At 36.2% G+C, this 13,992-nt stretch overlaps 2 protein-coding genes across 3 annotated transcripts; both read right to left on the reverse strand.

Moving 5' to 3' along the window:
* Positions 1-1,133: 1,133 nt before the first annotated feature.
* LOC145204057 (uncharacterized) lies at positions 1,134-2,221 on the reverse strand. The gene is made up of 3 exons (XM_080076473.1): positions 1,749-2,221; positions 1,412-1,580; positions 1,134-1,314 (listed from the first exon to the last, which is right to left on the reverse strand). The coding sequence occupies exons 1-3, from the start codon at positions 1,820-1,822 to the stop codon at positions 1,162-1,164; spliced, it is 396 nt and encodes a 131-aa protein (XP_079932599.1). The 5' UTR covers positions 1,823-2,221; the 3' UTR covers positions 1,134-1,161.
* Positions 2,222-5,122: 2,901 nt separating this feature from the next.
* LOC145204055 (uncharacterized) lies at positions 5,123-10,992 on the reverse strand. 2 transcript variants are annotated; one of them, XM_080076471.1, is made up of 3 exons: positions 10,680-10,992; positions 10,114-10,252; positions 5,123-7,707 (listed from the first exon to the last, which is right to left on the reverse strand). In XM_080076471.1, exons 1-2 carry the CDS (start codon positions 10,990-10,992, stop codon positions 10,137-10,139), a joined length of 429 nt encoding a protein of 142 aa, XP_079932597.1. In that variant the 3' UTR covers positions 5,123-7,707; positions 10,114-10,136. The 2 variants fall into 2 exon arrangements, with proteins under 2 accessions (XP_079932597.1, XP_079932598.1); XM_080076472.1 differs by lacking the exon at positions 5,123-7,707 and adding an exon at positions 9,364-9,823.
* Positions 10,993-13,992: the final 3,000 nt, after the last annotated feature.

Consider the following 13,992-nt stretch of genomic DNA (forward strand, 5'->3'; position numbering starts at 1 on the left):
TTTATGCTATAAACCAGATAATTTTGCAAACAAACGGCTTTGGTTGGAATAGCATTTCCACTGTAGAGAAATGGATTATGTAAGTAACTGCATTCATCTGCATTAATAACCCACAACACCCTATGGTGCATGAAAGACAATGCAAAGTAATTTGTCGAAGACCAAAGCACCGTTTTAGAAAACCTGCATTAAAAGAACAGTTGTTCATGCTCTTAAAAGTAATAGACTATTTGAATAAATGATCACTTGTATGAAGTGAGTGGCATTTCAATGTTTTTAACTTCTCTTAAAGCATTGTTTTAAATATAGTGGCATTGGTCCAGATTGGAAAGTTTTATTTTTGCGCGGAGGATATTTTTTTCGTCAAAATAATTGCGCGGATTTTTGCACGGAATTACAATTTTCTGCGCGGATTGATAGACTTTTGATTGACAGGTGGATTTAACGATTGACGCAATTCGTATGTAACGCCTGCAAGATTATCCAGCCGACAAAAAGAACAACTAAGTAAAGTAATAAACACGAAGAATCTTCAGTTTTGCTCTGTTGTGCACGCAGCTGTTCTGCTAGATTCTACAATTTCTCATTTTCATAACGATTCAAACATTTTGCTGATTTGTTTTGTAAGGATAGTTTGTGATTGCCAAACTGCTCTTAACTGTCAGTAATTATTTGTCATGTAGAAAACATTATTTTATGTAACTTGCCTAGCCGACAGTCACTTTAATAGTCAATCTACGTCCTAAAAATGCAGATAAATGTACTTTTAACGACTACGTTAGCAAAATCGAAATGTTATTTTAAGCGTGACGATCGGTAATTTTTGATGTGCTTGACTGATTTACGTGGATTGTTCGCGAATAAGGCTTGTGACGACATAGAACTTCATTGTGCAACGAAAATATAAAATTTTAAAGAAAGTTTATTATAGTTACCTACAAAAGCTGTGCTAAGTTGCGCGGACAACATTTTTTTGCACGGATTACACGTAAAAAGCCTAAATTTGCGCGGATTACAAGGGAAATCCAAAATATTGCGCAGCGGATAAATCCTCCACGCAGGCCATTTTTTCCAATCTGGGCATTGGTAACCAAATCACAGGAATGTTAATGAGCCTTTTTTTCCAATTACCTCAGTTATTCAATAAAAACAACAGTGACTTTAGCCCACAAATAACATTTTGTTTTTGATTTTTGGCATTGACAGCAGACCATCCGGAGTTTTGGGGGCATTTTGAGCACTCCATGTATCGGAGAAGTTTAGAACAGGAGTGATGTACAAATCGTAATGTCCGGTTAGCTCAGATAATAAAAGCTGAATAAAAGAAACACAAATTTTCAACAAAATCATGATTTAAATTTAAATGTTTTTGTGCACTATGCAATCTGTTAGTTAACGTAATAGAACCGACCTGTTCAGCCAATATTTTGTTGTCGTAGGTAAATCCTTTATCCGTGTTAATCTTATCAAGACCGAATTCCTGATATTTTGCAACGGCATCACCCAAATAAGATTGCTTATAAGTTGCTTTATGAAGCCAAATCACGGCCAAAACCAGCTCATCGCCATAACCACTTGATCTAAACAAAATATCTTTAAAACTACGCTATCTGTACTTGATACATACACATAATCAGATAAATATTTTTAACACAATAAAACCAATTCCAATATTAGTAAACAACTTGGATTTCGCGCCACAACATGCAGTAATAAGAGAAAACAATTTATACGAACATTAAACTTACGGATAAAAATTTGCTGCTCCTGGTATAGAAAAAACGTCGTATTTTGCCCGATGCGTGTCAAAATTGCGGCGCATGTACTTGGTATTCCTGACTGTCCGTGTTGCCAGTGAATTATACAATACCGATATGTTGGAAATAACTCGAGATGAACTGAATCGGCTTTAACTTAAATTCGCCCAATCCAACCGAATTTGCGAAGTCGTACCAGCACCAAGTTTCTCTACCACGCAAACAGTGGTGCTACAGCCATGGTTGCCAGCTTGCTAATGAATTACTGGCATTAGGACAGGCATTAATTTATTCCTAAACGTAACTGCCAGAGTACCGGTGTATAATAAAATACATCGTACAGACGTTTCAACAAGCACGGTTGTCATCATCTGTACAGGTTGTTGAAACGTCTGCATAATCTATTCCATTTACACAAATGCTTCGACAGTTATGTAGTGTTCCTAAGGACAAGTATTACTCTTAAAACTGTAAAACTTCCTACTGTTATCTATATTAAATGATACAAAAGAACTTTCTTACTGAGGAACGATTACATCGCAAAATAATTTAGAAAGGCAATTGCACTGTTTTATTGTCCAAATTTTACGAACAACAGCAAGTAAAAAAAAAATCAATAAAAGTAAAACAAACAAACAAATGGGACAAAAAAGTTCCGCTCATCCGATAATCCAAGGTATTCTGAAAGTTCGCAAAAACATCAAGGTTCTGAGGGTTGATCTTGGTTTAAAAGCCATTGCACCGCGTCAAGGTGTCAACCCACGCAATGGGTTTCGTCTAAGGCAGTAGAGAAACCCTCGTTCGGTGCAGAACTATAACCGAAAAGAGGAAAACAGACTGGCGCACGAAAAGCGCAAGCTGAAAACATGGTAATAAAAAGCGATAATGTCAATAACAGATAATAACATACCCCTAAATTTGCGGCTGACCGCCCAAAACTAACGTTAATAACAAATGTTCAAGTTATAAAACACAAACTGTACGAACTTATATTATTGTTACGAAAGTTATGAATGAGTAATATGTAATATGTAAACATGCTTAAAAACATACGCTAATACAGCTACAAAAATACAGGCTATTTGCTTACCATTAAAATTAATTCCATATATTATTACGGTGACAAACTATATTTACAAATCTACAAACAATTATACTTAAAATTAACGATGGCAGTCCATAGGGTAGATTACAAAACCTCAAGTAAATGTTACGTAACGTGTTATAGGCGCATATGGGATTCCCCTACTATGACGTAACATGTTGGGGGCCCCATATGGGATTTCCCCTACTATGACGTAACGCGTTGGGGGGCGCATGGGAATTCCCCCACAATGACGTAACATGTTAGGGGCTTGGGGACAAATAAGGGAATTCCCCTACTATGACGTAACATGTTGGGAACGTAATTAAACCATGAACGCAAAAATTTGTTTAATTTTTTACATTTTGAAACTAATCTTTAACCCAGAACCTTGTTTAAAAAATCCGTACAACTAATATAAAGGGCCGTGCACACCCTCGATATTATATAATGCGGCGAAAAAAATATAAAATATAAAAAACGAAAGAATAAAAAATGTAAATAAAAATATAACATAAACGAACAAAAATAAAGAGAAAATAAAAGAGAAGTAAATAAAAAAAATGCAAAAAAATAAAAAAAATTGAAAACAAAACAAGGTTCCGAGTATTCCTACAAACTTTATTTCGCAGATTTATTGAGATTTTAGCTATTATAGAAATGTTTGAACATGTTTGTAACTTGTAGCTGAGAAAATATGTATTACTTATTGATTCTAAGATCGGGGTACAGGGGTTATTAATTTGTAAACCACAGTTTAGGGTCAAATAAGTATTATTTATATAAGGATTGTCAGATAGGTAACGAAACAATTAAAACAGGCTCATTGCTAACAACCGTTCAAGATATTATGCGTGTTATCAATTATCGGGGGACAAAATGGTTGAATGGCAAACTCAGCAGGTTGGGATTATTCATTTGTATCAGATAATGCGGGTGTTGCAGGATGGTTAACCAAGCGCATTAAAATAAATGTCAGAAAAGTGGTCAGTATGACGGTTAAGTGAATAATAATCATCTACATGTGATACATGTAAGTTAAATGTCAGCAAACTGGTCAGGTATGATTAACGAATATTGCGAGTTTTTAAGTTGGATATTGTTCAACGTTAAGCTAGAGGTTTGGTAAACTAACCGAGTAAAATTAAGTTTTAAGATATCTATTCAAACTAAGCTACCTTGCAAAATTCATATAGCGAGTCTGTCATGCATTTTCGTCGTCCAAATATAAAAAAGCAAAACCCAGTTACGGGAAATGCAAGAAAATAAATTATTAATTGATTACAAATCTATTGACGGAGTTAGTAAAATTAAATATGTAGTTATTATGATTTGGTTGGACGACCTGGGTGAATCACACGACAGACTTCTAACAAAACTTATCAGGAGGAAAGTTGCTTGTTCGATGGAGAGGTGGAGTTTGGTGGTATCGCAGAGAAGGAGGTTGGATTCCTGTTAAGAAATAAACTATTTGTTGTTGTTTGCTAAGAATATTTGCTACTACCACCAAGATGCCTTTGTGTATAAGAATTTACAAACACATTTCACAAAATATGAATGGAATAAAATTTATATAAAGCGTGGGATTATTAAACATTCATTTAAACAGTTGCAGACAAATCAACAATACTTAAAACACATCAATAAAATGTTTAAAACTGCGATACAAAGTACTTTTAACTTAAGAGTTGGTTGCTAAAACGTTATTCAAACTATTTATTATCATTTAAACAGTTACCTCGTTCCCTTAATAATTTTGTTGTGTCGCTGGTTTGTCCAGTCATCTTACTTTCAGGAATCCAACCGCTCCATGGATCCGATCATCGTCGCTTCTTATCCCGTCGTCTCCACTCAGCTGAAGACAAATCAACAATGCTTAAAACACATTAATAAAATGTTTAACTGTGATATAAAGTGATATAACCTTCGGTAGTTGCTAAAAAGTTATTTAAACAACTAATAACAGTTACCTCGTTCCTATCATGATATTGTTGTGTCGCTGGTTTGCCGAGTCATCTTACTTTCAGAATCCAACCGCTCCATGGATCCGATCATCGTCGCTTCGTTATCCCGTCGTCTCCACTCCGCTGCAGACAAATCAACGATGCTTATACACACATCGTGCAACAAACATGGCGAGTGTCATACGGGTTTTGAAGTCGTACTGCTCCGACGTGTGACGTCATCGAATAGTGACCGCGTTCTGGTTCTCACTGGTGCTTCGGTTCCATTGGATCATGTTGCAATTCCCATTAGATGACATCATCAATGGTTGTGTCACATGCGTGAAAACAAAATAAAACTTATTACTAAATATTTTGATTTTATCGCGATACAAACAAACAAATAGTTTATGCGCGTAAAAACCCAGAACCTTGTTTGGTAAAATCCGCAAAAACAATATAGAGAGTCTGGCCAAACCCTCTATATTGTATAGTGCGGCGAAAAAAAATACAATAGAAATAAAAAGAATAAAAGTGAAGTGAAGTAAAGTAAATAAAAATAGTAAACCAAGGTTCTGGGTTGGTCCCTAAACTTTAAACCGTGTTTTTATAACAACAAAATCCAGCAACAACGACGAACCTGTATAGCTTGGCTTCCTCCATCCGCTTCCAGCAACACGTGCTTTTAACGCAGCAAATCAGCTGTTTGACTTTTATATCAACCTCAGCGCCCCTGCAAGTCAGCTTTGGAGTCCCCAATTCTGCGCGCAAATTGCCTGCTTAATGTCACGTGTTTTGACCGACCAATCATCGCCTCGGAAAAAGATCCTTCAAACACCTGTAGTCCCAATCTTTCTGCCTGTGGAGTTTTCGGGCAACGATTACTTAATCACTTTACCGCGCGTTTTTACCGAGCATTCACCTCCTCAGGGACGAAACAACTCTTGGTTTACAAACAGTGGAAAGAAGTGACAACATAATCAAACACTGACTTGTGTCAGGTGATGTCACATAAACATAATTAGGACGGACTTGATTAAAATAAACATGTAACAGTCAGACACCGCATCAATATATTCAGGTCGTTCTTGTTGTGTTCCATCGGAAAAAAATCGACTTAAAACCGTTATTAGGTTAAATCCAATTTGCTGGACAGGGAACACAGGAATAGAATACATGAGAAACTTTGGCCCGCGACCTCATTTTGTTAAGAAGCCCTCGAACAAAGCATTAAACATTTAATTTTCAGTTACTACGTCACCTTCACCAAATCTTCACACCTTGGCTCAAAGTGTAGAGAAACACCTTTACACAGGTGACCCACTGATAAGGAGAGAGACTACATAGATCCACGGAACATTGTCACTAGCAGCAATTTGCATGAACAATCTCGTCGTTTTCAACCAGCTGCGTTTTCAACTAGCTGCGTTTTCAACTAAATATAAAAGCAACAACAGTTTCAACTGGCTGCCTAACTATCGTTCGCATTGTTATGTCATTTGAAACTGCGTCTTCTTGTTTACAACCTTTTTGCGAAATCAACTACTCAGCTCGGAAACAAAGTGTCAAATACATTTGCAACATTTCACCATGAACAACACAAACACGTCTGCAAAGACGAAGTAGGTTATGTAGAAACAGTGGATGGAAATTTATTAAGTCTCCCAAAACCGGTTGCACGAAAAACGAAACATGTTACTTATACATGGTCAGCATGAAGCGGGTTTGCAAGCGAGCTTCGTACATTCAAGCGTGTTGATGTTTTGAAATACACGAGAAAATATCTTGTAGCTGAGTTGGTTATGGGTGACTGCACAAAGCTTGTTTAAAACCCGCTTTAACACAACACTGCATCAAACTGCGAAATAATTTTATGAACTTATACACGAAGGCACTGGGAGGCAGAAAAGCCAGATTTATTAATATGGCAAAATCTTGAAAAGGAAACATACCGACACTAGACGGAGCACTTTATAAGTTGACTGGATGAGATGTGTGTAAATATTTTATTTGGCAACAAAAGTAACTTTTCCTTTAATAATTTTGACTTTTCTAAGTAGTGTTGTTTTGATATTTTGGATTTGACATAAACCCGGGTTCAAGAAAATTTCTTCTTTTACAAATAAATCAGTAGTAGGAAAAAATGTAAACAAAAATATGCAAACAACAACTGTGCTTTGTTCACCGCCACTGAAGAAAAATGCTGCAAGTTGGAATAAATAACAAGGACTGAAAAAAAAATTGCATAAATAAAGTTTTCAAACAACAAAAATATAGAATTCATAATTACAGAGAAACAAATTGAACGAAATAACTTCACAGCAATGATATTATCACGAGGTAGATGGATGTAGCTTGGTTCAAGTCAATTCTTAATTCCCAATTTATTGCATACCACAGTGATAAATTAACTAGTTTTAACTATTTGAGATTGTTGCAAGTTTAAATGTCATCACCATTAGTGTTAATATTTCAAAATGTGAAACTTTTAGACAGGGTTCAATTTTTTCCCCAGACACATTTTGTCGAAATTGATTTTGGTCAATACTAAGTTGAATTTACCAACACTTCTTGTGAATAACTCAAGCGATTTTCCCAACTAATAACAAACTAAAGTTTTAGAATTCAGTATGTAACAAAACAGAATTTGCAATTATTTGGAATCGTCCTATCACAGGAAAGTGTTTGTGCAAACTCCTTTTGTGACATCACACAGTGTCGCGCGACAATATTTTTCCACCATCAACCTGGGTATGGACGATATCAACCAAGCGATCAGAGTATTCTCGTAACAGGGAAACCACCGGTGAATTGTCACTGAGATTGTCCATTGAAATATGATTTGAATCGGTGACAATATTGAGGTCAGTAATGTTTTAGCTAACTTTTTAACACCGCGGTCATTACGATTTCCACAAAATTCCTACAAATAACATCAAAATATTGCAATTATTAAATTATTACCGGCACTGGTCTGCGTCAACGTTTCGGCCGGTCCGCCAAATATATTACAATTTTATATCTCATTTGCAAAATGCAAGATGTTGAAGGCAGAGAAATCGTGTGGAAGTCAACGCTCTACTTCGCCTTGCAGAAACTTCATTAGAACCGCGTTTAACACGCATGATATCAAACAGACAGCAGTAAACTTCCCAGTTAATTGAATTTTTCATACTTTTTTGATCTGCATATTTTTGTCGTGATGACATTTTGGGTTGATTTTGAAAGTCCACCGGTCCGCAAAATTATTTTTGAAACTTTAGCGGTCCGCAAACTTAAAAGGTTGAGAACCACTGGCTTAAAGAGTGTAAATTTGTAAAGTATATTTTATGACGGGCTTCAATTAAACAGCTTTAAAAACCTAAAGTGAAGAAAAAGGTGCCAAAACCAGGGGTTCCAGTACTTTGCCATAACACAAAACACTTGCTGTAAAAACTTGCATACCCGACACATTAAACCATCAATGCTCTGGTGGATAATATTGAAAATACCGTATAAAAGTGTGTGTGGGGGGGAGGGGGGACAAAGAAAACTAGAAGGGTGGCTTCTAGCACATATTGCCCTTGCACATACACTATAATCTATTTTAAAACATAAATATATTTCCTATGCTTATTTTGTATTGGGTCCCATATTAGCCATCGTCTTTTATAACCTTGGTTGTTTCTGCAAGCAAAAACTCATGGGTCCCCACACATGCAAATTTATAGATAATGCATTTCAATAGATAACAATGAGTAAGTTTGGTATTGTGAAGACAAACACAGTGATTGGTACTGTGCATATTTAAATATGCTATATGGAGTAAAAACTATTTAAATTAAAAAACTCATTTTAGGGGGCTAGTAGGATAACTAATGGAGGTTCAACACACACAAACTTAAAAGTAGGAAACCACAAAGACTCAATCAATAGTACTGCAAAATTTCAGTCCAATCTTCCAACGTTTAAAATTTCAACCACTAGAGGTGTTTTGAGCAACAACCGTTAATCTTTCTGACGTCAAAGGGCTGTTAACAACCCCCGAACTGCAATGGCGCAATAACGATAATTGGCATACTTTACAAGCTATCCAAATTTTAGCCAATTCTGACATTGTTTACAAACTCACCCCTTTTAGGGGGTAAATACTAGGGTCATCCGGACAAACAAAGTGGGATGCACATCTACATAACTATATCTACCATCTGTATAAGTTTCAGCCACATCCATCAAGCATTTGATAGAAAAACAAGTCGGACAAACTTCGGGGGAAAATACCCATTTTAGGGGGCTAGCGGGGTAAATACGGGGGTTATCAACAAAAACAAAGTGGGATGCACATCTACATAACTACATCTACCATCTGTGTAAATTTCAGCCGAATCCATCAAACATTTGATAGAAAAACGAGTCGGATAAACTTTGGGGGAAAATACCCATTTTAGGGGGCTAGCGGGGTAAATACTGGGGTTATCAACAAAAAACAAAGTGGGATGCACATCTACATAACTACATCTACCATCTGTATAAGTTTCAGCCACATCCATCAAGCATTTGATGGCAAAACGAGTCAGACAAATTTCGGGGGGGGGGGGGGGGGGACATTTTAGGGGGCTAGCGGGGTAAATACTGGGGTTATCAACAAAAACAAAGTGGGATGCACATCTACCATATGTGTAAATTTCAGCCAAATCCATCAAACATTTGATGGAAAAACGAGTCGGACAAACTTCGGGGAAAAAAATACTCATTTTAGGGGGCTAGCGGGGTAAATACTGGGGTTATCAACAAAAACAAAGTGGGATGCACATCTACATAACTATATCTACCATCTGTGTAAATTTCAGCCAAATCCATCAAACATTTGATAGAAAAACGAGTCGGACAAACTTTGGGAAGAAAAAAAAACAAGAAAAAAACAAGAAAAAACACACAAACATTTTGAGTAAAATTAATATGTGTCCCCTTCAGGGAAGGGGGCCCATAATAATCCATCAGTAAATCCAAGCTATGACTCAAATGTTGGTATGTATGTGTCCTTCTGCTACTTTGCAAGCCTGAAATAAGAATACAAAAAGTCATTTGTAAATGAAATCAAAGTTCAAAATGTATATGTGGCTTTGCCAAGCATATACTGGTCAAAAATATTTAGCCCCAAGGGTCAGCCTACACTTGCCTAAGAAAATTGGTTTCCAGGCCAAACATAAACAGCTTAGCAATGTGACTTAGTTGTTTTTAGAAACTGACAATGCCTATTACTTAGGTAAAATATATATGTCTAATAAAACGGTGGATGACTTGTTTTCAGTCTGTCACATATTTGTAAAGTTAAATCCCAACATCCCACCTTTTCATTGTGTAATTTATCTCCTATTTCCCCAGTTCAGGTAAAGGTTTGTTGCTTAATAACCCTGACTCATCGTTGGACAACTGCTTAGTCACCCACTTTGACAGCAATGACTCATCAGTATTTTGTTGCTCAGCATCTGAAAAAGCAATTGCAAGTTCTTAAAAAGCCAAACAAAATAAATAAAAACCAGCAAAATGCATAAAAATGTTGACACTTCTTTAAAAATTAAATTTGCATAATGAAGTTTGTACTGATGTGTGTAATAAGAAAAACAATAAAGGAATCATAATATAAAAAAAGTGTATTCTGAATGTCAATAAATATGATAATAGTAACATATCAAACCAGGCAAAACAGTGGTCATTCTGTTTAAATCAAGGAACAAAAATCAAGATACAAAAAAAGATCATAAGTTTAAATATGTGATAAAATAAAATTATTTCAGAAAACATAAATAATATCTTTCTTAATGCAGGATATTTTCTGGGATCATTACCAAAGCAACTCTAAAAACACCTCAACTAACGGACAAATCATTTGAAAACCGCAGCAACAGACATTACCTGGATTGTTGTGAAACGTCAAAGTTGAAGGATCGTAAAACTCATCACTGAACGGGATGTCAACATTACCAGGAAGCACAGAATCATCGATTATTTCCAGTGTGAATTCGTCGTTTGTATCAAAATACGAGGTTTTATTCAAATCTGGACTTCCAGGCATGGAGGTGGCACCTTTCTGGGTTTGTTTGAGCTCTTCTGCCACCCGATGGCTGATTGTCCAGACAAATATGCAACAGTCGACAGATGCTGAGATTAAGTGAGAGTTGTGGTCGAAAGTGAGGGCAACCGCTACCTCTGAATGCCGGCTGATCATGCAAACACAATCTCCTGCGAGACAAACAAAAGATTCTTGTTAAAAATTTTAATTGGAAAAACAGTTGCAAATACATTAAAGCAATTTAAAAACTGATGCAGAAAAAATGCAAACTTGTAAAAGGCCAGTATTGTGAAATTCCTACCATGAGTAAATTTGCTAGACACACATTTAGTCATTTGACATGAATAAAACATGTTTGATTGAATTAAGTGGAAATACTTATTAATACTGCATAACTGCAAATTGCTTTTCAATTTTCTCAACAAATGCAAACCAACACTGACCTGTGGTGTACGGGAGGACATAGATGTTTTTATCAACACACGAGGTTGCAACAAGCGTTTTGCACCAAAGATGTCATATTTGGTTAAATTGCAGCTGCACGCAACAAGCACTGAATCATCGATGAATAAAATCCACAGTTAGAATGGCTGGGTTTTAAATTTTGTGTGTTTACTGTTTACTCACTCAACAATGGCATGTCAGCCATCGAGTGTTTTTCAACATAATGTTGCTCTCAACTGATGTCAGTTGTAGTAGTAGAGAGACTTGTCTGTTCCACAGCTAATTAGTCGAAACTGCAATTACAAATCTGATTTAGACCAAGAATTGTCAGCATCAAGATTAAACAATTATGCTCTCTGTTAAACAACATAATGAGACTAAAACACAAAAATCACAAAAGTGGTACAAAAACAAATGAAGCTGAAAACTGGACAGTTTCACTGTGACTGATATATATATATATATATGTATAATTAAGAACGCTTAGGCAAAGTAAAAAGCAATGTACAAAGGAAGGTTCGGAAAAAAGTCAGATTTTCAAATGTTACATATTTGGTTCAAAGGCAAATCACTTAAACGTGTGTGTTTCATTTTCCAAATTTACCCTTGTTAACTTGTATGATTTAAATTCCAGCGTTTTAATGCAGTTTATTGTAGTTTGTGTAAATGATACTAGTGCATTGAATTTACATTTTATGTCAACTGGATCGAAATAGCCACACCAGTGACAGTTTACCTCGGGAAACATTGTTGTCCAGATCACAATAAAAAATTATAAAAGACTTGGATTAGATATTCTAGAATTGAAACAACTATTCTAGAATACCTAGTTATACTAGTTTCAACTTCCCTACATGACAGTTTACCTCATGATCTCGGTTTGCAAACTTCACGGCAGCAGAATGATCAGCTATCGTGTTGGACGGAATATAATCATCAGTGAACATGTGAACACATCGATCTCTACTCGCGCTTGCAAGCATCGAACCACAGTGAGAATAATCCATGCTTAATATATCCCCGTCGTGTGACGAAATAAATGATATCCTCTTAAACGTCATAAGGTCGTACACACTAAAAACAAATGATTGGTTGTCATAAAAAACACAAAACTACTTAGTCTTAAGGATTACAAAAGAACAAATCAAAAATAACAACTTAAAACCAAATTCCAAATTTACTGTGGCTTGGAAAAACAAGCCAAAATAGGTGCAGCCTAGAAACCAGCGATGAAATTACTGATGCATATTTATGATAAAGAGTGTTTAAATTGTATGCAGAATTCCCTAAAGTGCCCAGGCATAAAGATGACTACAAATTGAATTAGGAAGTATGTTGAATACATACTGCTGGATACTCCCACTCCTGTCGCCAACCGCATGTGTTTCATTCCTGTCGCCAACCGCTTGTACACAATGCAAAACAACACTGACCGATCTAGAAGAAAACTTTATTCACGCCAAAAACATGCAACAGAATTTTGAACACAAACGAAAACATACAAAATAGTATCGACTAAAATAAGACATTTCATTCACTGAAAGCATGCCGTCTACAAAACACGCCTTCTATTAAAACTATTTCAGCAACCTTACTGTCTGAAGCGATGCAATGTCAAATATTTTCAAGCAGGCAGGTTTGTGAAATAGGACACACATGAACAAATACAGCAATTAGACTACAACTAGAAGGGTGGCTTAGCACATATTGCCCTTGCACACACACTATGATCTATTTTAAAACATAAATATATTTCCTATGCTTATTTTGTATTGGGTCCCATATTAGCCATCGTCTATTATAACCTTGGTTGTTTCTGCAGGCAAAAACTCATGGGTCCCCACACATGCAAAGTTGAAAATAATGCAATTCAATAGATAACAATTAAAAAAAAAACTGACCCATTTTAGGGGGCTAGTAGGTTAACTAATGGGGTCCGACACACAAACTAAAAAAATAGGAAACCTCAATGACTCAATCAATAGTACTGCAAAATTTCAGCCCAAACCGCCAATGTTAAAAATTTCGACCACTAGAGGTGTTTTGAGCAACAACCATTAATGTTTCTTACGTCATAGGGAAACAACCCCCGAACTGCAATGGCGCAAAAACGTCCACCAAGCAACCCACAAAGTCACAAATGAGTAACTTACAACTGGTTGCCCTTGTAATAATGAGTAACTTACAACTGGTTGCCCTTGTAATACTATTGTGCCACAGAAATCTTTTGTTTGTGGTGCCCAGTAACATACAAATACGTTTTACACTTTGGGGGCCTATGGGGTAAATGTTAGGGCTACAGGGTTGAACACAACAATTGACACCTATAAATGGCATACAAACTATACCAATTTTAGCCAATTCTGACATTGTTTACAAATTCACCCCTTTTAGGGGGCTAGCGGGGTAAATACTAGGGTTATCAACAAAAACAAAGTGGTATGCACATCTACATAACTATATCTACCATCTGTATAAGTTTCAGCCACATCCATCAAGCATTTGATAGAAAAACAAGTCGGACAAACTTCGGGGGAAAATACCCATTTTAGGGGGCTAGCGGGGTAAATACGGGGGTTATCAACAAAAACAAAGTGGTATGCACATCTACATAACTACATCTACCATCTGTGTAAATTTCAGCCAAATCCATCAAACATTTGATGGAAAAACGAGTCGGACAAACTTTGGGGAAAAAATACCCATTTTAGG

Source organism: Phallusia mammillata, chromosome 8 (assembly GCF_965637545.1).
Source record: "Phallusia mammillata chromosome 8, kaPhaMamm4.hap1.1, whole genome shotgun sequence".
Taxonomy (NCBI): domain Eukaryota; kingdom Metazoa; phylum Chordata; class Ascidiacea; order Phlebobranchia; family Ascidiidae; genus Phallusia; species Phallusia mammillata.

What these genes read in the sequence shown, in the direction of transcription:
- LOC145204057 (XM_080076473.1), bottom strand. Translation starts at nt 1,822, where the DNA reads ATGCGCCGCAATTTTGACACGCATCGGGCAAAATACGACGTTTTTTCT. An exon ending in GGAGCAGCAAATTTTTATCC is followed by an intron (nt 1,581 to 1,748) that starts GTAAGTTTAATG and finishes TATTTTGTTTAG; the next exon opens with ATCAAGTGGTTATGGCGATG. An exon ending in ACAAAATATTGGCTGAACAG is followed by an intron (nt 1,315 to 1,411) that starts GTCGGTTCTATT and finishes TCTTTTATTCAG; the next exon opens with CTTTTATTATCTGAGCTAAC.
- LOC145204055 (XM_080076471.1), bottom strand. Translation starts at nt 10,992, where the DNA reads ATGATCAGCCGGCATTCAGAGGTAGCGGTTGCCCTCACTTTCGACCAC. An exon ending in GACGTTTCACAACAATCCAG is followed by an intron (nt 10,253 to 10,679) that starts GTAATGTCTGTT and finishes TTGCTTTTTCAG; the next exon opens with ATGCTGAGCAACAAAATACT.